Here is a 24,395-nt window from a genome sequence, read left to right as displayed (position 1 = left end):
AGGTTCTACATTCAGCTCTTTTCACATTTGATTTAATAGAAAGTGTTCTGGCCCGAGTAGAAGAACTCATCGAAGTGAAAATAAAAACCATAACATAAATATTGGTGGTCAAATGAAGCACTTGGTGTCCTAAATCCTAGTGGGTTTTTAACACTTGCAGTACATTAAGACGTTGGTCATTATGACTTTACTTGAAAGAGACATTATCAAGCTTTAAACAAGTCTGTTGAAGAATTATTTATAAAAGGCTGCTAGAATACTTGCAACTGCTGTTCTTTACATGTCTTATTACATGTCTTTACTGTAGAATCTGATTAATGGAGATAGACAATGTACTAATTTCAACAAAATATCCCAAGCTACCCTCTCATTGAGTTAGCTGCAGTTTTGCTAGAGTTTGGAAATTGCATCTGCTTGGCATAAGATAATTATATTTTATTAACCTTTGGAGATGAGAGGATGTTTTTGGTGTGTAGAAATAGCCTTATGTTTGCATTACCTAGACCCCAATAATAATGTTTGGAAAGTTTTGAGCTCCACAGATGTGTAAATACTAGGTATTATTACTGCAATTAATATTGCCAACCATACTTCTAGATTAATAGAGACTGACTGTAAATCAGGACTATCCATACTGGAGATCTGAGCATAGGGATTTGAGGACAAGGGGAAGCCATGCTTCAAAAAACACCTCCAGGACAAAACAAGATAAGTTTAGAACTTTCCCCAGTGAAAGGTAATATACATAAAGACAGTAAGCATATATTTTGTAAAGAGAAACGAGAATGCAATTCAGTGCATAAGTTGTTAATGCATAATATGGTCTAAAATATATGGACTTGGGGGAATCTACTCTAGGATCATTTTGATTATTCTTATCCTCCCTAACTATGAAGAATCTCCCAAAGAGGTGTTTAAATATTTTGGAAAATCACAGATCACTTTGCAATCAAACTGAAGGTAAGGCACTTGCTTTTTAATGATGGTTTTATTTAAATTGCCCAAATTGTAAAAACAAAACATATATAGGGTTTAAAAAAAAATCCCGTAACTTTTCTCTAAGTTAGCAAATTTGGTATAACTCACACTATATAGCATTGAATATCACAATAAATGTTATGTAAATTTTCATTTAATGCATTAATTATATACACAAATATTTTTAAACTGACCATTTTTTGTACAGTTGCTGTATTTTTTTTTTTAACAGACAAGAAAAGCATTTGTATTTTGTTTAGAAATGTAACTCCAGAAGTTTTGAATAAATCTAATTGGTACTAAGTTAGTTACAATCCAACTGGATCTTGTGAAGCATTTTCCAAACTGGACTCTGGTCTATGATCTGGGCTTTTGCCATTAGCATTCTGTAGCGAATGTTGTCTATGTGTGGTTTGCAGGTGATCTTAAAAGGAAAAAAGAAATGTGACACTACTTACAAATATTTTGATTAAAAGAGAATTAGATAGTTTGGGTAAAGAAATACTGAATCATTTACTCTTAATATAGTACAACTGGAAATTACGAAGAGACTGAGACCAGATTCTCTAAACTGGATATCGGGGGGTGAGAGAGAAACAAAGGTAACAGGGTAAGCTGCATTGGGGTGCCAGGCTGATCCTAAATCACAACTTAAAGCAGCTGTGGGACTGCTTTGTTCATATTCTAATAACATCCCACAAGAGGTTGTTACAGCTGCCACAGCTGCCAAGGATTGGCTAAATATTGTTGCTCCCTGGCTACCCCTCCTGCACTGGGGACAGGGAGGAGTGAAACAGCAGTCATTATGCATGTTGTACTCCAGCTGGGGTTCCCCAGATTGGGGAGTCTTGAATAGATCTGGGCCTCATGCTAACATCCTTTACATGGAACTCCTATTGAAGTCATTGGGACATTAGTTCAGATCAAGTGCAGGAAATTTATAGCAGTACGCCTAATTTTATTTAACACTGAATTAGGATATGATGCGGAACAGATTTCACAAAAAGCTAGAGGTCTGACGTACAGTGGTTACTATTAAGATGTCAACGTTTAATAGTTGTCACACTGTAGTACATGAGATGCCACAGTTGTTTTATAGACTCTAGAATAGAAAATAATTGCAGTATCTTATGCCAGAATATTGTAACTTGGTAAATGCTAATTTTTTATACGGTGACCACTTAGGAAAAGGATAAAATGCGAACTAATATCTGGTTTGTGCTATTCCTTTTATTTTTGGTACATTATTGGAGTGCTGTTCATACTAGTATAATTAACGTTGACTCAGCATTTCTGTAGAAAAATCATTAAATAACTTCTGCATATGTATTAATCTTTTCAAAGAAAATTCTTGTTTACTTACACATGTAGGATGTGTGGCAGTTGCACAGATATAAAGAACACAAACGGCTCTGTTGTAGTTGCTAGTCTATAGAATAGATTTATACAAGTAAATCTATTATTGATTGAAGTCCACAAGCTGCTATAGTCTTCAGGTTAATAATTTACTTTAAGAAGACCTTCAATATTTACAGCCTGATTTTGATTTCATGCTAGTTTTACACTAATAAATGAATGGAGTCACTCCTGATTTACAGTGGCAAGTGAGAGCAGAATTAGGCCCTAGAGGTCTGTCATTCATCTTTATACATGCTAATAAGACCTTTTAAAGCTATTGTTGATAATAGTTTGAAACAAACATTTGAACTACAACATCAGACTTCGGCTTGCGTTCTTAGAACAGTAGTTATTGTCGGGACTCTGATCAATGTAACACTCAGTTAAGGACACATTTTTTTTATATAATTCACTGTTTTTATTAATGTATTTAAAAAAAACCTTTCATGGGTAATATTTGTTAATCTATACCACAAGACTTACCTTGGCTATAGTTAGCATGAGTTTAACAGTTTCAGCAGTGTTATGAACTGGAATTACTCGTAAATTACTGCCCAGGAATCTGCACATCAGAATAACCATGGTTATATTTAAAATATATATTTACAGTACATGACAGCTTAAGGCTGAAAAACCCTTCTCACATTATCCAAATAATATTTCTCCATCCAAGCATTTCCCACAATTCTGGACGTCTGGGCTGCTGTCCTCTCTGTGCATCTCATGGAGGCAGTGTTTTGGCACCACATGGTCTGGCCATATCCCTTCTGCTCCTGCTTGCTGCCAGATTCTCTGCCTCCACAGCAGCAGACAGTGGCAGTTTCTTTGCCTCCTGCCCTTACAACTTCTATTTTAACTTTTCTACCCAGTTTTTTGGGCAGTGGGGAGCAGTGTTCTCCCTTGTCAGCATTCCTCTTTCTCCCTGGGTCAGTTAACCTCTGGGGGGTTTAACTGTCCCTGAGCTTTCACTGCAGCATCTCCCTGTTTGCTCCTCTGCACTTCTTTCCTACCAAACTTTTATTTCATAATAAACATCTCACTGTTTCCCAGACATCCAGAACTGTAGGAGATGCTGTGCTGCAGAACAGAAAATTTCTTACCAATAATGCCCTTCCTGCTAGCAGCATCTCCCACAATTCTACCCATCCTGGTAGGGGTCTTGTTACCATATGACTGTTGTCCTTGGTCTAATGTACATAAGTACTTCATTATCTCTGGAACATTTGTTAATGATGATATACAAGTTTTACAGTTTGGGAATAATTTATCTGGCAGCAAGCAGAAGCACAGGATGTGTGTCCAGACCATGTGGCGCCAAAACACTGATCTGCCTCTGTGAGCTGCAGAGAGGAGAGCAGCCCAGATGTCCAGAATTGTGGGAGACATTGCTACCAGAAAGCAAATTATCAGTAAGAAATGTTCCAGTCTTATTTCCTATACTACCTACCAGTGCATGCAGAGTGTTTTTGGGATTATTTTGTTGTGTGTTGTGTGTGGTTTTTTTTTTTGTTTTTTTTTGTTTTTTTAAGGCAAATGGAGGGTTGACACTATTCTTACACCCCTGTGCCCCCCTCTCCACCCTCCACAGCACCTCCTCTTCCTGTATTTTTATGGGGTGTTACAGGAGAGAAGCCCCTTCTTTCTCTGGAATGCTTAGTGACAGAGTCCCAAGCCCTGTTCCACTTTGCTTGAGTCCAAGCATCTTCAGCATTTATGTGCGCAGGAAGGATTGAGACTGTAAGCACTGCTTTGCCATGTCATTTGCAGAATTAGCTTTAACTCTCAAAATGCCAGTAGCCACGTAGATTTGTTGAGGATGGTGGTAGATTACAGTCAGGTGTCCGAAAACACTGAGCAAAAGGAATAGGTCTAAATCTAAACTCCCATACCTTGTTACCGCACTATCCAGACAGATCGTGCTACCTGTCAGTTATACACAAAACAAGAGGATAATCCTGATAAAAATTTCACTTTAAACACACAAAAGTTTATGAAGGGGCAGGGAAATTTGCACTGCTTCTGTCTGCAATATCTATTCTGGGGATAAATGGGACTTTACTATTTCCCCCCTCTCAATCCACCACTTTTGATAAGTAGTACATCCAATGACATCTTTACAACAGGGTCTATAATAGGTTTTAGTTACTCAAGCTGGAACTTAGCAGTGAAATGGAGGCAAGAAGGTTTAGAAACCTAAACTTCTAGAAACATTTGCACAGATTTTGCTTTCCAGAATAGTGCTAAAATACTTTAGGGACTATGTCTGCACTAGAGACCTTACAGCGGCACAGCTGTACCCACCGATGCAACCGTGCTGCTGTAAGATCTCTTGTGTAACCTCTCTATGCCGACGGGAGAGAGCTCTCCTGTTGACATAATTAGACCACCCACAACAAGCAGCAGCAGCTATGTCAGCAGAAGAGGCTGTCCCACCAACATAGCGCTATGCACACTACCACTTATGCTGGTGAAACTTATGTTGCTCAGGAGGGTGTTTTTTCCCACCCCCGAGTGACATAAGTTTAGCCAACGAAAGTGGTAGTGTAGACATGGCCTAAATGTGAAGAATTAGGGTGACATGGGATGAGAATGCTTTAGAATAATCAAAGGTTTAATCCAAATAAGTAGCCAGCTGTTCAGATACTTATGGCTCCTGTGACCCTCCTTGTGACTACAGGTAAGAAGTTTTAAAAACTGGTGAACAAACATTTGTTAAATATTTCTTCATGCAGACAAGACTTGTTACAGGGGAAAGTTGTGGGTTTTTAGAAATTAAAGAAAAATAGCAAAATTTTCCAGTCAGTATTACAAACCTAGAAAAAAGAATCACTAAAGTGATTGAAGAAAGTGTTACTTGTCATGCTTTCAAGAGTGTCCCATGCTGTCAAGTTGACTGTGATATGTCAAAATAATTCTGATAGCATTGTTTTGCACATTCTCTATTAATAAGACAAGCCAATGTTACAAACATTAGCCTCTGGCTAATTTTCCACTAGATGAGCAAAGTCAAATTCACCTGTGTGACCAGTTTAGAAATCTGTCTGTAGCACTTATGAATTCTGGTTGATATTATGAAGTTGTTACTATGTAAAATTGCTGTATCATGGAATGCCTCTAGGTCTGTGTATCCAGACCAAGAATAAGAGCAGATTGTTAAGGACTATCAGCATCTGAATAGGTCTTACCTGGGAAGAACAAAGGAGTTACTGCATACTAGGAGAAACTAGTTCTCCAACTTCCCTCACTTTTTTGGGGGGAAGGAAGGGGGGTTGGGTGTGTGTGTGTCTGGCATTTGGAGAGTGGGAAATTCCAAAATACAGGATGAAGAAGCTAAAGTGTTGAGGGCAGCCTTTAAAAACCATAGTGGGTGAAGACACGCAGGCAAGAGGAAGGGGATGGATTAGCCTAGGTGAGAGAAGGGTCTATATTTCAGAATGCAAGCCACGCATTGCAGAAGGATTCTGGATGCCCCTGACAACTCCGACCCCAGCCCAAAGAGTGCTCTGGAGTGGTGAGGAGACAGACAGGGAAATGCATTATACAGTTTATTATTTTTGAATAGAGGTGAGTATTTTTTGTGTGATTAGATAAAAAGCAATGGTGTTAGAATCCTGTGCAAAGTATCTGTGTGTTCTATGTGTTACACTGTAGGCCCAGGAGACCCACACAGCTAAAGTTCTGGGATGGGGTGAATTTAAATTCTGGGTGGAAGTTTAAGGGCTTAGCACCAATGGCAGATTTAGAGTTAGTGGGTCCCTGTGCGCAGCTTCATTTTCGGGGGCCCCCTTGGAACCCAGCCAAGAAAAAGAACATTCTCTTATTTCCCCCTCCCCCTGTTTTTCATTTTTTTTCCCCTTCATCCTCCTCCTATCTTATAAGTAATGGGAAGTAAATGAAAATAAAATGAGGTACCTTGGTTGGGGTGCAGGGGTCAGGCTTTGGGAGGGAGTTTGGGTGTGGGCTCTGGGCTGGGGCTTTGGGTGTGGGAGGGTTGAGGGATCAGACTCTGGGAGAAAGTTTGGGTACGAGCTCTGGGATGGGGCGGGGGGCTAGGGTGTTGGAGGGGGGCGGCGCGGCTCCCAAAGCACACTCCTTTGGCAGCGGTCATTGGTGTGGGGCGGGAGCAGGGGCTCTCCGTGCACTGCTGCCCTCAGGCGCCGCTCCTGCAGCTCCTATTGGCTGCAGTTCCTGAGCAATGGGAGCTGTGGAGTCGGCGCTTGGGGCAGGGGCAGCACACACACACACACACACACACACACCCGCCCTCCCCCCCTGCCCCCCCCCCCCCCCCCCCCCCCCCGGGGCCATAGGGCCGCTGCTTCCGGGAGCAGCGCGGTGTAGAGGGCAGGAGGCAGAGCAGCAGGGAGCCGCCTTAGCCCTGCTGCTGGCACATCTCTGTGTGCCCCTTTTGGGGGGAGGGTAGCAGTGGGTTTCTGTGTGCTGGCAGGGGCAGCACACGGCACTGCCTACCCCCCCAGCAGGGGTGCGCAGAGACGTGCCAGCAGCCAGCCGCTTCGGGGAGCAGCGTGGGCCACCGGCCCCGGCATGCAGGCAGCCTGCTTGCCTGAGCCCTGCTGCACCACTGGCCGGGACTCAGGGGGAGGTTGTCAGATGAGATTTGTCCTGCATTTTGGGGGCCACCACCCGGCTTGTTTCATGGTAAATCTGCTCCTGCTTAGCACTGTTTCTAAGGCCTGGGTAATGAGCTGTGAGGTTGCAGCTCTCAAGAGGGGGATACTAGACAGAGGGTCTGAATCCTGAGCATGTGCCTAGGAACCCCAAGACAGAGACAATGCCTTGGCTCTGTTGAGACTCTGGAGGCTTAAAACACCTGAAGATTCAGCCGTTGGATCACCTCACAGCAGTCTGGCAAGTGTCCAGCTTGGCAGGACCTTTGAAAATCTGTATATAGGACCTTTGTGTAAATATTCATTAATATTACATCTCATTATTCTTTAGTAATAAAAATACTGGTCCAATTAAAGACATACCTTTTCTGAATCCTGAACATTAAATCCCATTCTTTTGGTCCATGCAAGGCAGCTGACAAGAGCAAAAAACTATTCCGATGAATGTTTATGAACTTCTCAGTTCTGCCTAAAAACAGTTCTCCTCCTGTCTTAAATAAGTCTTGTGTGTCTGCCAATAGAAATGCAATGCCTAGAGAATAAATTGATTACAATGTAAGCTCAGTTTGTTACTTCAAGCTAGTAATGAGGTTTAGTCTTCTAACTACTAAGTCATCAATAAGCAGAACTCCCAACTCAAGCATTACTTTAGAAGGCAAAGGAATATAAAATGTGAGTCAATTCACATACCTTGGCAGTAATGTGCAAGCCAATGGGGATGGCCAGAAGGAAATAATGTCACAAATTGAACAGCAGCAGCTGCAGTCACCAGTTTAAGATTTGGTCATCGAAAATCTACAATTTAAGACCAAACTACAAGTTTTCAACTTAAATGTTATTTCCATATTAACATATGGATGGGAAATCTTGAAATCCACAAATTCTAGGTATTTAATGGGATGAATTTATAACAATTGCCAAGATGTGTCTAACTTCAACAAACCTTTATCTCTAAAGTTATGCAGAAAAGAAGCTAGAAATATGTGGGGAACAGCTTAAGAACAAAGACAGAGCATCTGCAATGGCAGATGTGCCATTGGGCACCTGAAGGAACACGCAAAAGGGGCCAACTGAAAGAATCCCTTTGTCAAACAGTCCTCAGACAGGGAAACTTCTGAGACTTAGCAACATGCAGGACATGGAAAGAGCAGCTCAGGTTAGACGGGTGTGGTGGAATCTTATTCATGCCTCATGCAATGTTGATGGCAAAGAAAGGGTTCAGATTCAGAATAAGCCGAACTATTTTGCCTAAATGTCACTTTAGTGGTTTAAAGTGCTGTTCTGTTCTGAAAAGCAACTGTAGAAATAGTAATATGGGGTTTCATGTTTGTTGCCTCAGTGATTTCCTGGTCAAATCGGCTCATTTTACAGAGACAAATTTTTTTTTGTAACTGCCAGCTCAGCAAATTTGACTTAGAAGATTAAGGTCAAGCTGGTTTTCTTTTCACACATTGTCACCAGTAGTAAAGGTTCTGCTGGCTGAATTATGCTTTAGTGATATTTGTGAAGTGATATTGTCTCAGCTAGATTCACGCAGGTGTGACTGGGATTCAGTAAACAGCTTAATTAATGCACAGAAGGAATAGAATCCAACTCAGTCACTCTAAGATGAATGGCTTCAGTAAAGCTAATAAGATTAAATAACAGCAGATTTTTTTTTTAAATCACAAAAGTCATTAGGTACACATACGGAGCTGTTCTGTCAAGTAAGATGACATTTTATATAGTCACTTTTCAGAGTACAACTGCACTTCAATGCAATAACTAGTATCTGATTTCTATTCACAGCTCCTCCTCTCCTCACTTCCACTCTTTTCTAATGTTGGCCTCTTGAAAAAGAAAATACTTTGTCGCTTTCACATCCACCATTCCAAACTCTGACATTTCTGCAATGCAGCTTTTGTACAGGTTCTTAGGTCTACTCTGTGCTACTGCAAGAGGGTCTGCTCCTATACCCCATTAGAATTTCTGGTGAGTTCGTTAAGAAATATGTACTGCAATTCAATTTACTGTACCAGAAAGAGAAAAAATCATGGATCCATTTTCCACCGAATCTGAATATCGAACTCTGTGGTGTTGACTCTGTAGAGATTCTGAAACTTCATGACTCTAAATAAATGTAAAAAATGTATTTTAAAACATGCTTGCAATCGTATCAACTGGACTCTTAAAACAGAGTCTGACTGTTAAAAGGTCTTGAGTACCTTAGTTTAGAAAATATTTTTACTCCAGTAGCAGTAATGATTTTAAACATTTTAATTGAACTTTTGCATAATTGATGCGAATATGAAATATTTGCATAGCTGCAACAATGATTTAGGTATGAAATAATGGGGTGACAATCTTCTAATTTTTTTTTACCTCTTCCAGCCTGTCTACATTCATTTTGCATAATACACAAGGAAACTTCACAAACATTTTACAGTCAAATCTTTGTTTTTAAAAAGTAATGCACAGAAGGAAGATTTGCAGACAGTAGAAATGTACACACTAGATGTTTGTTTGCCTGCAATTAAGTAGGCTGGTTTGAATGAATCAATATGGATGTCAGCATTTGACTTGAAGGACAGATAGATCAGAAAAGACTGCTCTGGACAACATCCTTACCATGGGAGCTTCATGGCAGAATACAAACTGCTTAGGAAAGCAAGATGATGACACCATGCAACAATGTCATCTGAAGAATGGGTTGGACTTGTACATATTTTTCAACCTGCAAGTTGAATTTTCTAGTGTTCTAGAAAAAAATATCTCTAACAATCACATACATTCTGGACTGTTACTTTAACACACTCAAATCAGACTTCGGTCTCCTCAAGAGTCTGAATTTTAAACCAAAAATTGTGCACCCATATTTGAATCTCTTAACTTATTACTGTAATCTATCCAAAGTATTAATACTGTATAATGGAAGAGATAAAGTCTTCAGGGGGGAATCTAGAAGACGACCACATCCTTGCTGGAATGACTTACATTGATAAGCTGGAAAAAAGGAAATCCATATAGTAGTATCAGTGCAATATAAAAAGAAAGACATGGGTTAGGAAAACATTTAACTCACAACAGCAGGTGGCAGGAATACTAAATTGGTACCAAACATGAAGAGAAATAGCAGAATAAGAAAAAACATGAAGAAAAAGGTAGGTCTATGGTAGCAGCAGGTTTACCAGGTAAGGAATACACATTTTCCTGTATCTATTATATACTTTAGCATTGCATAAAATATTTTCCTGTTATAAAATCTTGGAAATACTTGACAGTTGGTTCAATATTAGTGAATCAGTTGCTGCAGTTGACTAGAGGCGCCAATTTTCTAATGTGTCGGGAGGTGCTCCACCTGTTCCCCCAAAGCCCCACCCTACCCCGCCTCCTCTTACCCTCACTCTGCCCCCATCCCTCTGCCCCACCTCTTCTCACTTCATTGTGCCCCCACCCTCACGCATGCCCTGCCCTCACTCCTCCTTCTGATGACCAGATAGCAAGTATGAAAAATCAGGACAGAGTGTGGGGGGTAATAGGCACCTATATCAGAAAAAGCCCTGAATATTGGGACTGTCCGTATAAAATCGGGACATCTGGTCACTCTACTTCTCCTCCTCCCTTCCCAGCGCTTCCTGAGCTGATCATGGCAGGCGGGAGGCGCTGGGCAGCAGGGGGAGGCGCTGATTGGCATGGCTGCCAGAGGGTGGGAGGCGCTGCAGGGCGGGGAAGGAGCTGATTAGGGGTGCTGCCGATGAGTGGGTGCTCCAGCCTCAGAGTATCCACGAAGCCAGTGCCTATGCAGTTCATGAATAACTAGTATGCAGTACCTGGAGAGCTGAACTCATGATAACTGTTGTGATCCATCTTGCCTTTTCCTGTCCACCACTTTCTGCCATTGTCACAGGGGTCATTAATACTTCTGCAATGAAATCTCTGGTAAAACTTTCCAAAAAGCTTAAAGAAAACTAGCAACAGAGAGAGAGAGAGAGAACAGAAATGTCAGCCACCAACTGAAGAGAACACAGCTGTAATAAAGGACACTCATTAATGGTGCTTGGTCAAGGCACCAAGGGTGCCTAAAGACCCCAACTGAAATCAGGGCCACAGTGCCTGGGCATTTTACAAACACAGGATAAGAGATAGTTCCTGCTGTAAAGAGCTTATGCTCTAAATCCACAAGGCAGACCATGGGTGGAAGAAAGAACTACAAGCAGATTATTGGGAGCTGAAGCACAGAGAGATCAGCTGAGTTGCTGATCGGGCCACCTGCCCAAAGATTTCACAATCCTTAGCTTTGAACTATTAAAAAAAATCATATTAGTGTATTACTGTTTTGGAGAAATGTTCTTACAAGTCATATAAATATTCTGTATCTGCCCAAGTGTGGTGTTAATAAACACTGTAAATATTGTTCCCAAAGGAATCTGTTGCATCTATGACAGTTTTCTTGTTACAACTGTCTTACCATTCAAATGGCTGAGGTGAGAAAGACTAAAGAGAACTCTGCTTTGGAACATGTTAGCAGTGTTTCTAACAATCCAGTTTCCTTCCAAAACCTATGGAGAGGTTCACTGATTTGGCAAAAGTCCCAGTGAAATGCTGGCAGAGCCTGGCTTAGAATTCAGGATTTCCTGATGTTTTATAAAATAATTACACAGCAGGGAGTGTAGCAGGGCTAAGTGTGCTTCCTTCACATGACACAACAGGGAGCGAGACCATCATTAAATGATTCAGTGGATAATTTTTTCAAAAGTGCCTGCATTAGTTAGGAACCGAAATCCCATTTTCAAAAGACGGTTTTGCCATTTGGGGCCATTTTCACATAGGTGCTTTTGAAGATGTTACCTCAGGTCTCCCCTGTAGCACAGTGCAGCTCGCTAAGCTTCTGAGCTGACCCATCACCCTTCTCCTTGTTGTTCGCATTTGTATTTTTGAAAGGTATGTCTAGGTCTGGCACATTTAATAGATGATGCCCTCTTCAGCCGGGGTAACTTTATGCAGCTGGGAGGAGGCTGAGGGGCCTAGACAGCCACATCAGGAAGCCCTGAATCTTCCAGCCTAGCTCTGCCATCAATCTGCTGTGATACTTTTGCCAGTTACTGAACTGCTCTGTGCCTCAGCTCCCACCTGTCAAAAGGTGGATGAGGCTGTTGCTCTACCTCACAGGAGGGTTGTGAGGCCTGTTTTGTAAAGCTGTGGGTAAGCTCAACCCGGTCCCATGTGAGGACTGGTATCAGGCTACCTTTGGGGATGTTTCTACCTTTCTCAGTTAGAGGCCACCCTCAGGTCTTCTATTTTAAAGAACACAACAAGGCACAGACCACAGACCCCTGTGAGGCCTCCTAGCCACCTCTCCCCCCACCACTGCCTGTCAGAAGGCACTCGGAAGGCGGGACTTGGGTGTCTAAGGCAGCTCGAGATTGGCTGGCACTCCATGTGCAGAGGCGTCAGATGAGTCAGTGCAGCTCTACGACCACAGTGCTGTGGGCCCACTGTTTGAGCAAGAGCCAGCGCACAGGTCTGCCAAGGGGAGGCAGAGGAAGAAAGGGATTAACTGGAATTTTGAGCCTTCTAGCCCTTCAGGTTATGACCTAACTAATTCTGCCCTTTTGAAAGGCCTGGCTTCATGGCTGCTACTGAAGTGAGTGGAAATGCAGCAGCAGAATTTGGGCCTGTGTTTGAAGGCTCCTCCCTCCTTTTGGTACCACAGCCACTGGCCCCTGGACCAAGTCATGGAGTAACTTGAGACTTTCCTAGCAGGTGACATGCCCCAATTCAAACCCAACGTCTCCCTGTGATTCAGGAAGTTCGAAAAAGCAAATAAAATAATTGCAATTTATCACCAGGAAGAGAATCTCTGCCTGTATGTGAAATGGGAAAATGGTGGAGCTCAAAACCACAACTGTTTCTCTGCGCTCTGTCTGGACTCTACTCATGTCTCTTCTGTCAACATTGTTTTCTGATTGAGGGGCCTGCAGCCCTGGGTGAGACACCACTGGAAATCCTGAGACTTTGCAAGCCACCCTAATAATTTCTCTATAAACCCAAGTCTCAGTCTGAAAGCCTGTGGCCATACAGGTATGAATAAATGAGCTGCTTGAGAGATATGAAGAATTGCTGATTGCAGGCAGAGACATAGGGGAGCCCTCAAAAATACAAAGCCCTCAAAAATGGACAAAATGATGAAATTCAAAAATAATTTAAATTTTCTCCAGATCAGGGGAAAGAAAGAAAAAAATAACAAACCCCTGCTGTGATGGAATGTTCCAAATATTTTCTCTCTCAATGAGCCTTTAATGTTAAAGCATGAGGCAGCATCTTGTCTGCAGAGAGAAGCAGCCTGAGAATGCTGGTACAGCCTTCATTGTGACTATAGGATGCATATCAGTGCTTTGCAGAGGGAGGAGCCAGAGGCCAATAAAAGTAGGAACTACAAACAAGTATTATTGGGCCCAGCCCCTGCCTTTGGATAATAAATGAATATGTACACTCATAATTGTAAAGACACCAGTAAATTTTTTACTGCAACATGGACTGCTCAGACTCGGTGCAGAATAATTTCAAATTTAATGAAAGGTGAACTGCACATTAAAAAAAAATTAAAATAGCTCTGTGCTGAATAGGCCAGATGAAATAACCCAGCAAAGAGAGGCATTCAACACCTTAGCCGTTTCTCCTCTTCTGTTCCTGGCAAATAAGCAGTCATCTTGGAGTGCCTGCTTCTTTCTGTTCAGTCAGATGCACCAGCTAGTGTTGAAGGGGGCTGGAGCCTGCAGTCTGCCTTAGGGAGTAAGTCAAGTCCATATTTTTTAATACTGAAGATTTTATTAAAATATTTTACTCCCTGTAGAATATAAAAGGAGAAAAAAATTAGACTTCCTCCCCCTGTGCATGGAGGTAGGCTCCAGTGCTCTTTTGGCTGGGTATGATGGTACCAATAGAATGCTAGGCAATATCTTGTGACACACCCATGGACACTATACACTATCCCTATATATAGAGAGAGAGAGAGAGCGCCTGCATGTCTTTCCCCATCTTGATTGCTAAATATATATCTTAAGTGTGTTTATGGAATAATGAAGGGAACTTTGACACAGATTGAGAATCTAGCTGGTCATTTATATATTGACATAGTGCTAGTTTAGACTTTGTGTGCACTTGTTCTGAAGTTAGTATAAATTTAAATAAAAGGCACCATTTAATTCAAGTACTGGTGCTATATTTAGGGTGCAGAGCAGTGATTTTTTTTAAGTGAATCTGCCAAATTTGTAACAAGATCTTCCCCTGAACTCAGATTTTGAAACTTGTCTAAACACAGATGTGCATTATATGAATCATCACCTTTTGGGATGGGGAACCCCAACAGATCACAAGCTACAAAGGTTAGCAGGGAAGTAGAGGAATAAAGATTAGCTGCTTACTTGTAATTCATAGATTCATAGATTCTAGGACTGGAAGGGACCTCGAGAGGTCATCGAGTCCAGTCCCCTGCCCGCATGGCAGGACCAAATACTGTCTAGACCATCCCTGATAGACATTTATCTAACCTACTCTTAAATATCTCCAGAGACGGAGATTCCACAACCTCCCTAGGCAATTTGTTCCAGTGTTTAACCACCTGACAGTTAGGAACTTTTTCCTAATGTCCAACCTAGACCTCCCTTGCTGCAGTTTAAACCCATTGTTTCTGGTTCTATCCTTAGAGGCTAAGGTGAACAAGTTTTTTCCCTCCTCCTTATGACACCCTTTTAGATACCTGAAAACTGCTATCATGTCCCCTCTCAGTCTTCTCTTTTCCAAACTAAACAAACCCAATTCTTTCAGCCTTCCTTCATAGGTCATGTTCTCAAGACCTTTAATCATTCTTGTTGCTCTAACGTCATTTGTTTGTGGTATATTGCTAGGAATGTTTGATATTTATTTCTCTTTGAATGTTGAAAATGATAGGTTTTGTTCTGGGTAGTTTTAGGCTGTCTTGAAGCCAGCAGGCGCCGGGGTCTGGCTTTGTACACAATAATGAAGTATTTTTCCCTGGGATTCTAACATTTTATTACTATGGTAGAGAGTCTGGCTGTACTAAAATTAGATCTAAACTATACTGAAGCTGCAATACACAGTAGGCTCACAATGCCCTATGAGAGGCAGCAAGGTGTGGCGGATAGGACACTAGTTTGGAAATCAGTAGATCCCTATTCTATTCCCAGTTCTACTAGTGGTTTGCTCTGTGAGCTTAGGCACATCACAGCCTCTTCAACCTAGATCCACACATGGGGTTAGGCATTGCAATGCTGAGCAATGTGGCAACTAGAAAAATCATAAGAACAGCACTGCAATCCACAAAGCCTGAATTAGGCTCTACAATGAATGGGGTGAGATAGGAGCCTTAGGATGCAATCCACAACAGCCAACAAGCTAGGTGGGGAGCTGCCTGAACTAGCCAATAGAAGTTGCTGCTAGCAGCGGTGTGGGCTAAGCCCCAGATTAGCACAGAAGTCCAAGCTGCAGGGAAGCACCTATCTCTACTTAGCAATCCATGAATGGGAACCCCTCTCGGATTCAGGAGGCTTAGACATCTAAACAGCTTCTTAAAGGAATGAGATGGATGCCTGTCTCACTCCACCTAAAACTGCGACAGTGGTGGAAAAGGAGCTTTTAGCCCAGTGGTTGGAGCACTCACCTGGGATGTGGTAAACCCACGGTCAATTCCCCTTTATGTATGTTGGTGGGACATCCACATGGGAGGTGGAAGACCCAGGTTCCAGTGCCCCTGCTCCAGCATTCTTTCCTTATTTATCCAGAGTGCAATAACTTCAGCAGGAGAGATTGTGGGAAGCCCACATCAGAATATCCCAGTGGTTAGAGCACTCAGATTCTCTTTTCCCTGCTCAGGGAGAGTGGGAAATTGAACCTGGGTCTCTCACACAGGTGACTGCTCTAACCACTGAGCTAAAATGTGTACAGTAAACACCTTTTCTTCCTCTCCTCAGATTTTGAATGGGACCCAGTGTGGTTGGTGTGCTCAAAGGCCACCTACCAGAAGAGGTCCTACACATGAGATAGGAAAGTGAATGCCTATTCCCCCCTGTTTGTGGACTGCTCTGGGGCTCAGGTGGGAGAAAGGTGTCTGAACACCTAGAGTGAGAGTAGAAAGCAAACCCAGAAGCAGAAACATAATCAGCTAGGGGATTTTTATCCTTAACATTTAGGAGCTGAGTAAATTTAGGCACCTATAGCGCTTGGCAGTTTTGTGGATTGCAATGGAGCCTAAAACTGGGACTTAGGCAACAGCAGCTCCAGGCACCAGCGCTCCAAGCGCGTGCCTGGGGCAGCAAGCTACGGGGGGCGCCCTGCCGGTCCTTGCGAAGGCAGCAGTCAGGCAGCCTTCGGCGGCTTGCCCGCGGGAGGTCTGCCGGTCCCGCGGCTTCAGCGGTGGGTACGCCGAAGCCGCGGGACCGGCGGACCTCCCGCAGGCATGCCACCGAATCTGTGGGACCGGGGACCTGCCGAAGGCAGCCTGCCTGCCATGCTTGGGGCGGCAAAAAAGCTAGCACCACCCCTGGACTTAGGTGCCTAAGTACCTTTGTGAATCCCACCCTTTATGTTCAGTTTCCCCATCTGGAAGAAGAGGATAATTACTTACCTTCTTTTGTTGAGTGCTTTGAGATCTCCAGCTGAAAAGCACGTAAGAACTCAGTTATTGCACTAGCTCAACTCTGGTTTTCCTCACTAACTTTACAGTAATAATTTTATTTCACCTTGCATTACTGCTGTGTATCAGAATCTCTCACCTTCAAGTGCCAGAAAGTTATAATGAAAAATTAATTACCTATACTACTGCGTGCTGTGTTGCTGGACTTCAAATCTGAAACAAAAATCAATGAAAAATACATTAGTAAATACACAGTATCACACTTCCATGTTCAATGAAGAATGGAAGGTTGTGCAAGAGTAGATTGAAATCTCTTGGGAGAAGTGGGACCAGGCTGTTTCATTAGAAAAAACAAACATCTATGATTTTGTTTTCAGGTTCTAAGCTCTGTAATGGCTGTAATCTAAAGTCTTTTTAGAAACCTTGTGTTTGCTAAAATTTAAAAGGGAAAGGGATAGAGAAGAGAACTTAGGCTTTTCTAGCCAGTATTTTCCCCCAGCTCTTCTGCATTCTAGGCAGCTCTGGTCTTCACAGTCTAATGTGTTGCAAGAAACCCTCTCCCAGAAAAGAGACTAGGATTGATCCAGGTTTACACAGGCAGCACTTTTAGCAGATAGAAGAGAAACTCAGTCTGTTGTCCTCATTATTTACATTGTGACCTTGGTTTGTTATTTAACTTCCGTGTCTTATTTATGGATCTTTAACAGTTATCTCACAGGGATATTATGAAGTTTCAAGTAATGGTATAAATGCCTAAAATTATGACCCTTGCATACCTGCATTTCATTTTTAAAAGCTCATCCGATAATATGCTGCAGCATTACCACAGTCAGATAAAAATGTTCCTTTTTGCATGATAATTAAGAACAATCCTCATTTCCTTCTTCACCATCTCATTCATCTTGAAATTATAAAACTTTCCCAAACGGGTATGAAAATCTAAACCTATGATCACCTATTTTAAAGTAGTAAAAGCCAATCTGTCATCAATTTTCTTAAACCAAGATAGGATTGAAAAGTACTTGGAATTAACTTGACAAAGAAAAATATCCTAATTAATTGGTAATGATGAAAAAGTCCACTAAAAGCTTATTATTTCTAACCCTAAAATAATTCTGGCCTTTCATCTCAGCACCCAAGAGGAACTGAATTTTTTCAGGTCAAAACTAGATACAGGTTTTCACAAAAATATTTTCAACTGAGTCTGGGGGCAGATTCTTGTATTTATTAGTGAAAAGAATAATGATTACACTCAAGATCTTATCTAAGTTTCCTCTAAAGCCCCTTTACCATGATATCTATACATAATTTTACTTAACTTGAAGCAAGATATCTATACATAATTTTACTTAACTTGAAGCAAGACTTCAAGTTAAGGGAACTAGATTTTTTTTTTTTATGTAAATGTGCAGTACTTATGTAAGCATTGCCGTATCTGGCCCCAGGTTAGTGTTATTATTTAGATTTAGAAATTTAACTTTCTAGTAGCTTTTAGCACAAAGATACTGGATACATCTTGCTAAAGTTTACATTTCAGACACCACCTTTTTACTCTGGGGATACAAGCCACTGACGAAAGTAAATAAAGAACTACATAAAAATATTCAGTTTCACAACCGGCTAAGCGAGAAAGCAAAACATACTAGCAAATAATCAATCCTATGTCACACTTCAGCAGTATCAGTATTCCTGAGAGAGAACATTGCTAAAATGCCTACACTAGATTATTAAAGATACTGTTTAGGATTTAAGAGTCCAATTGAGTCAATAGGGCAGATTGAGATTTTATTAATTTGGGGAACTAGATTGCAACTCATCTCAGATAAACCTCTAGGAAGCCTTCAGAAGGGACAGAAAATTGCTCAAAATTGTCAAAATGTGACAGTCCTCAGCAGCTGTACTGTATTATATATGTAAACCATGGCAGCACAAACTACAAAATAGCCAAGGGTATTGCCTGCATTATCAATCTAAAAATGAGCGGGCCAGTCAGTTTAGAAAAATACATAAGCTCTGTGTGATGAAAGGATCAGTATTTGTTGACATACTAAAAAGTATAACACTGCAGTTCCCTGGATGCAACTATTAAATTAACCCCTCCCATGAAATATATATTAAACCCATGCAGACATGAGAGATACAAATGGCACATTTAAACATTGACTTGCAACTGGGTTTGAGTATTGGGTGGAGGACATATTTGCACTAATTTAGTGATATGGTAAAGGATTGTTTAAACAAACAGAGACTCAGACAAAGGAAATGGGACTATCCTGGACAGTGAAGGCCTCGAGAAGGCTGTTACCTGTCCTGATAGCCTCACATGCTTCTAGTACATTGCCCAAGAGTCAGAGTTTAAGGCCAGAAGGGACCACTAGAATATCTAATTGGCCCTTCCGTATATCACAGGCAACCAACACCACCCAGCACCCACACAGAAAAACTAAACCCAACAACTGAAATGAGAGCAAAGTATTATAGACCACATGCCAAAATTAGTTTTGAGGAATCAAGTGATAATTAGTACTTTGGGCCTAAATTCTTCCCCACATCATACCTATGCCAAGCCTGAGTGGCCAGGCTTGATGTGAGAGGATGGGAGCAATGCAAAGGGTAAAGAGAGGAGCAGTCCTTCATTCCCTCCAGTTTGCAGAGCCACTTCTTGACTGTTGTAGTCCTGAGACTACTGTAGCCCTTGCTACTCCTGAGCCTTACTATGCAGGAGAGAAGAAAGGGCAATTGCTATTTGATCCAGACAATGGTGGCTTCACTGCCCTTAATCCAGCTCCTTCCTTGAACCCCAAGCCTTCAGGAACACGCAAGGCACACCCAAATCTTGCCTCACTTGCCCATCAGAACTGCATTGCTTGTGGGGCCTACTCCTTAGAACACAGGAAAAAGCACAAATGTGAATGTTTAGAGAACAAACGTTCAACTCTTACTGAACTTTGTAGACCGATTTGGGTGTTTTACGAGGGTGGAAAATGCACCATGTTCTGAATGGAATGTACCAGCAGATTAGGAAGAGATTTCAAGATGTGCATCTGAAGTCATTTGAGGAGCTGCAGTTCAACTAAGGTTGTGGACTCTGAAACTTGTGGATTTAACAGAGGCATACACTGATTGGTTCCTCTGAACAGACTCACACTGTCAATTAGACAAGTGAAAAGAAAACTGGTTTGGGAAAAATTTTAAGCTTCCCTTTACAGAGAATAATTGGACACAAACTCTGAAGTGCAGATACAGTCATTTTATTGGTAACTCTTGGCTCTGCTCTTGGAGGCTTTTTGACATTGTGCCAGTTTGTATCTCTCACCAATTCCAGCCTCTCACCCATCAGGTTGGATTCCCCCATTTAGGGAAGGCTGTAGTGGAGGAGAGAGCAGGTTCATGCCTGGCTACTGATCAAATCTCTAGGAACAGAGCTAAGAACCCCTTTCTACTTCTGTCAAATGGCTCTTGGAGCTACTACTCTCAGCTATGATAGTGATGATCATGTTATAAATGATTAGATAAATTAGATTCAATGGCTTTGCACTAATTAATTAGTCAAGATACTCCCAATAGCAGTGCTTTCTCAATCCCCAGGCCAGTTCTCACATTTCTTGATATTGGACTCTTGGGGTAGGCACAGTCTCAGCTCCATCTCCTATAGATTTTCATAGGAAAACTGACCACTTGTCTTTGCACAGCCTCTGCTATCCTATTCCCTGATGATACAGAAAATGAGCACCCAGGAAATGGTGGTGCTTCCCTTTACAGAAGAACAAGGCAACTCATGGGCCACAAATCAGCCGAAAAAGGAGGAAAATTATACTGTTCAGCAATAGAAAAAGAAGTGAGGACAGTGGTTCCAGCTATCCTTTCATGTTACCCCTGGTGACAGGGTCAGGCCAGACAGCTATAGGAGAGTGATTTCATGTTGGGTTCTGGGAAGTGGGTGGGTATAAGCATGCCCACTGCTAAAGGATCTTGCCCCAGCCTGTGGGGAGGATCCACAAGGTCCAGGAACTCAAATAATTATGGGGAACAACCAAAAATATAACAGGGACAGGTGTGAAGGTCAAAGGGTCAAACAAAGGGAACCTGAAGACACCGAGCAGAGAACCCGGACAGCGGCCACTGCTCCTCAAAAGGTGTCAAGGGAGCCAGCGGATGCTGCCCAGAGGAACTCTGCCCGGATATGTGAGCAAAGGCAGGATCAGAAATAGGCCCCACAATCACAGGAAACCCCCTCAGCCAACATTCTCTCCTGGTCTTATAAATGGCCACTTTGGCCATGGCTAGGAGAAGGTTGACAAGGTGGTCCCGCGACTTTGTGGGGCCACAGATGGGGTGTGCATATATAAAAAGGTGCAGGGAAAAGTGCAGCCAGAACCTAAACAAGAGGTTCTGGAGGAGTCGGAAGAGGGGCTGCAACCTGGTGCACTGCAGATAGAAATGTGCTAGAGTCTCCCGCACACCGTAAAAAGGGCAGGCATCGGGAAGAGGGGTGAACCATGCCAAGTACATGCCCGCGCTCACAGCTCCATGAAGGAGCTGCCAACTAAATGTCCCTGACGGGCCATGGAAACAAGGTGGAATACAGGCTGGTCCACCGGGGTCCCTCACCCTCTGCAGCTTACAGAAGGTCACACCACTTGGTATCGGGGCAGGACACGAGGGTGGGGAAATGAAGAGTGTGGAGCACGAGTGTGCAGAGATGGTCCTGTGGTGCAGTTCAGAAGCAAACTGTCTACAAATCGCACAGATGGCTTGGGGTACAAAGGGGTGGGGGCTGAGGGGGCTCATGGGGCAGGGGCCTGATGAAGAGATCCGGAGAGACTGTGGGTGACGGGTGGGCGAGGATACCCTCTCGCAGGACCCACTCGAGATAAAACCAAGAAGTGGGCAATAAGGCTGTCTTCACCTCCCAAAGTACGCGCTGGGGGTGTGTGTGTGTACTAAGGGCGGAGAGCCCCAAGCGCCAGCCGAGCGCATAGGGATCACCCGGTCCCCCGGTCGTAGTCCATGAGGTCTCTGATCCTGGTAACTTCCGCCAGGACCAACCTCTGGCACACCGAGGGCAGCTCTGCCATCTGCACACGAAGATGAAGTTTGTATAGCAGGGGCTTCACGAGGAGATCTGCCCCCTCAGTGGCCGCCACGGACCTGGTCACCGAGACCAGCTTCCAGGCCCGGAGGAGATCCTGGTAGAAGACCGGCAGCTCGGAGAGGTCTCGCGGAAGACCTCTCGGATGGAGATAAAAGAGCTGCCATAGAAGGCAGGTATATTAGCCCCAGGATAAGCAGGTCCCTGTTCCCATGGTAATTGAACAGGGATTACTCCAGCTTAAATTAGGACACCTGGGCCAATCAAGGGCCTGCCAGAACCTGTTAAAAGCCTCCTCTCAAGTCAGATAGGGGCATGCAATAAGAGCTGTGGGGGGCAGGTGTGCTACTGGAGAGCCGGACGGTGCAGACACTGACAAATGCCAGGAGACAGACCTCACAGGTACAGAGGTGAAGAGCAGGGGAAACCCTGCCCAACAGGGCGTATATCCCTTCTGGGACCCAAAGGTTTGGGGAGAAGAGACCCTGCCTGAGGGGAGAGACTTAACTGGTTGCCTGGCCTGCTGCCACTACGCCTGGAGGAGCTACCAGAGACTAAGAGGCTCTCCTCCCCCTCCCCTGTCAGGGAGGCTGAGAGGAACCCCTGCTCAGACAAGGAGCGGGACAGTAAACCCAGGGTGTGGGGAAATTCCAAGGGAGAGAGGAATCTCCCAAACCCCCACTAAGAGGAAGTGTGAAACCCACCAAGGTGGAGAAGGAGTTCTGCCACACCCCACATGCAATGGATTACAAAGACTCAGCATTTCAGTTACATAATGGGTTTATTATTTTCCATTTTATACATAAACGGAGAAAGCTTGTAGGACTAAGCAACTGTACAGCAATTTTAGAAACAGAAGTGCATGTTCACTATTCATCATTTGGAAATGCAGCTAGTTACTTATCCCTAAGATCACAATGTGGGCTAAAATGTTTAAAAAGTAAACAGGTAGAAAACATGCAAGTTTTCAGTTTGATAGCTTAAAAAACAAACAACTCTAAACCACCGAGTGAGCAGATATTTTAGGACCCTAAAACCATGGATTGCTGGAAGTGAAACTGTACCTTCTCTCGTAATACATCCTAGGATCTAGAGCATGACAGTCCAGAAAATGGGGATTAAAGTTTTTTATTCCACAGTTTTTTGTTTTTAAAAAGTAGATTAGTGGAAGGTAGGAAGGTCTGACACTCAGATGAGTCTGTCTGCCACATAAGTAATTTATGGGATCTGAGCATGATATGACTGCTGGTTAAATTGATAGTTATTTTAAGATTGTATGAAATATAAACTATATAGAGATTTTTACACTGCTACATTGGATCTGATGTACACATTGGCCTGTCTCTGACATATCAGTGTTATGTACACTGATGATATTGTACTGAGTCAGAATAGCATACTACTCTCAGATTTATAAACAAAATGGATCTTATTAAATATTCTAGCACAAGTCTGACAATCATATATTTGCCCCAGGGCTGCCCAGAGGATTCAGGGGGCCTGGGGCAAAGCAATTTCAGGGGCCCCTTCCATAAAAAAAAGTTGCAATACTATAGAATAGTATATTCTCGTGGAGGCCCCTGAGGGGCCCAGGGCAAATTGCCCCCCGCCCCCTCTGGGTGGCCCTGATTTGCCCTACCAATATAAAACAGTGAAAGGGCACTAGAGGGCTGGAGTCTTGACGTGATATAATACATTAAACAGCGCTCAGGCACAGCTTTGCCAAACTCAGTGTTATGGAATGAAATCATATAGTGAAAGTGAAACAAAAATTTGAAGCAATACTGGCTAAAAGTTTCATTTTGGATTCTTGAAGTTAGACATCCATCTCCATATGTAGGCACTTACATAAAAATGGCCAGATTTTTAATGGGAGCTGCAAAGGCTCAAAATTTCTTTTTCTTTTTCTTTTTTTTTTTTTTAAGAGCTGCAAGACTATATTTATATTTTAAAGTGGAATGGAAATAGAATCTGAAAACATTTCTATCCTTGTTGTAATTCAAACTTCCCACTTGCCTTCAAGTTACATTTCTTACAGCTTTGAATTTACAATTGAAGTACCAATAGGATCACATGTTGAGGCAGATTTCTTACCTGGGAACGTCTGTGCAGTAACCAGGGAGAGCAAGAAAACAGCATATAGTTGCATTATTATTAATATTGGAGGGAGGAGAGAAGGGATAGCTCAGTGGTTTGAGCATTGGCCTCCTAAACCCAGGGTTGTGAGTTCAATCCTTGAGGGGACCATTTAGGGATCTGGGGCAAAAATCTGTCTGGGGATTGGTCCTGCTTTGAGCAGGGGGTTGGACTAGATGACCTCCTGAGGTCCCTTCCAACCCGGATATTCTATGATTTATACTATCATGGCACCAAGAGAGTCCAATCAGGATCCTCTTGGGAATTAAAAATAGTTTCAGGTATTACACCTACTTTTGAGTTCCCCTGCCCATTTCTGTGATTTTACAAACACTTCATGAAGTTTAAAACATGTTTGTGCAATTCTTGTACACAACAGATGAAAGAAAAACACAGAGAAATGACTAAGGGCCCAATCATGCAAATACTTAATGTACCTAACTTCACTCATACAAGTAGTTCAAACATAGGCACACAACATTTGCAAGATGGTGGCCTGACTACACAGAGGAAACTGTGAAACAATGTATAC

The 24,395-nt window shown here is 42.7% G+C and overlaps 3 protein-coding genes across 9 annotated transcripts in view; 1 reads left to right on the top strand and 2 right to left on the bottom strand.

Moving 5' to 3' along the window:
* Window positions 1-1,297, top strand: part of GLMN (glomulin, FKBP associated protein) — a 37,756-nt gene extending 36,459 nt beyond the window's left edge. For all 7 annotated transcript variants that reach the window (XM_005298128.5, XM_008168947.4, XM_065555542.1 and 4 more), the window contains one exon: window positions 3-1,297. In XM_005298128.5, coding sequence (XP_005298185.2) covers window positions 3-98 — 96 coding nt within the window. In that variant the 3' untranslated portion in view covers window positions 99-1,297. The remainder of the gene's footprint in view (window positions 1-2) is intronic.
* C8H1orf146 (chromosome 8 C1orf146 homolog) lies at window positions 1,272-10,991 on the bottom strand. Its single transcript, XM_024105892.3, has 5 exons — window positions 10,814-10,991; window positions 9,020-9,113; window positions 7,368-7,536; window positions 2,860-2,938; window positions 1,272-1,402 (listed from the first exon to the last, which is right to left on the bottom strand). The coding sequence occupies exons 1-5, from the start codon at window positions 10,895-10,897 to the stop codon at window positions 1,283-1,285; spliced, it is 546 nt and encodes a 181-aa protein (XP_023961660.2). The 5' UTR covers window positions 10,898-10,991; the 3' UTR covers window positions 1,272-1,282.
* A 5,616-nt stretch (window positions 10,992-16,607) lies between these two features.
* BTBD8 (BTB domain containing 8) overlaps window positions 16,608-24,395 on the bottom strand; it is a 68,771-nt gene continuing 60,983 nt past the window's right edge. The window contains exons 18-19 of the mRNA XM_065555530.1: window positions 16,813-16,848; window positions 16,608-16,657 (exon numbers count right to left, since the gene is read on the bottom strand). Of these exons, the coding sequence (XP_065411602.1) occupies window positions 16,623-16,657; window positions 16,813-16,848 (71 nt within the window). The 3' untranslated portion in view covers window positions 16,608-16,622. The remainder of the gene's footprint in view (window positions 16,658-16,812; window positions 16,849-24,395) is intronic.

Source organism: Chrysemys picta, chromosome 8, assembly GCF_011386835.1.
Source record: "Chrysemys picta bellii isolate R12L10 chromosome 8, ASM1138683v2, whole genome shotgun sequence".
In the NCBI taxonomy this organism is placed as follows: Eukaryota; Metazoa; Chordata; order Testudines; family Emydidae; genus Chrysemys; species Chrysemys picta.
Note: the sequence above shows the minus strand (reverse complement) of the source record. Positions and strands in the feature narration are given on the sequence as shown.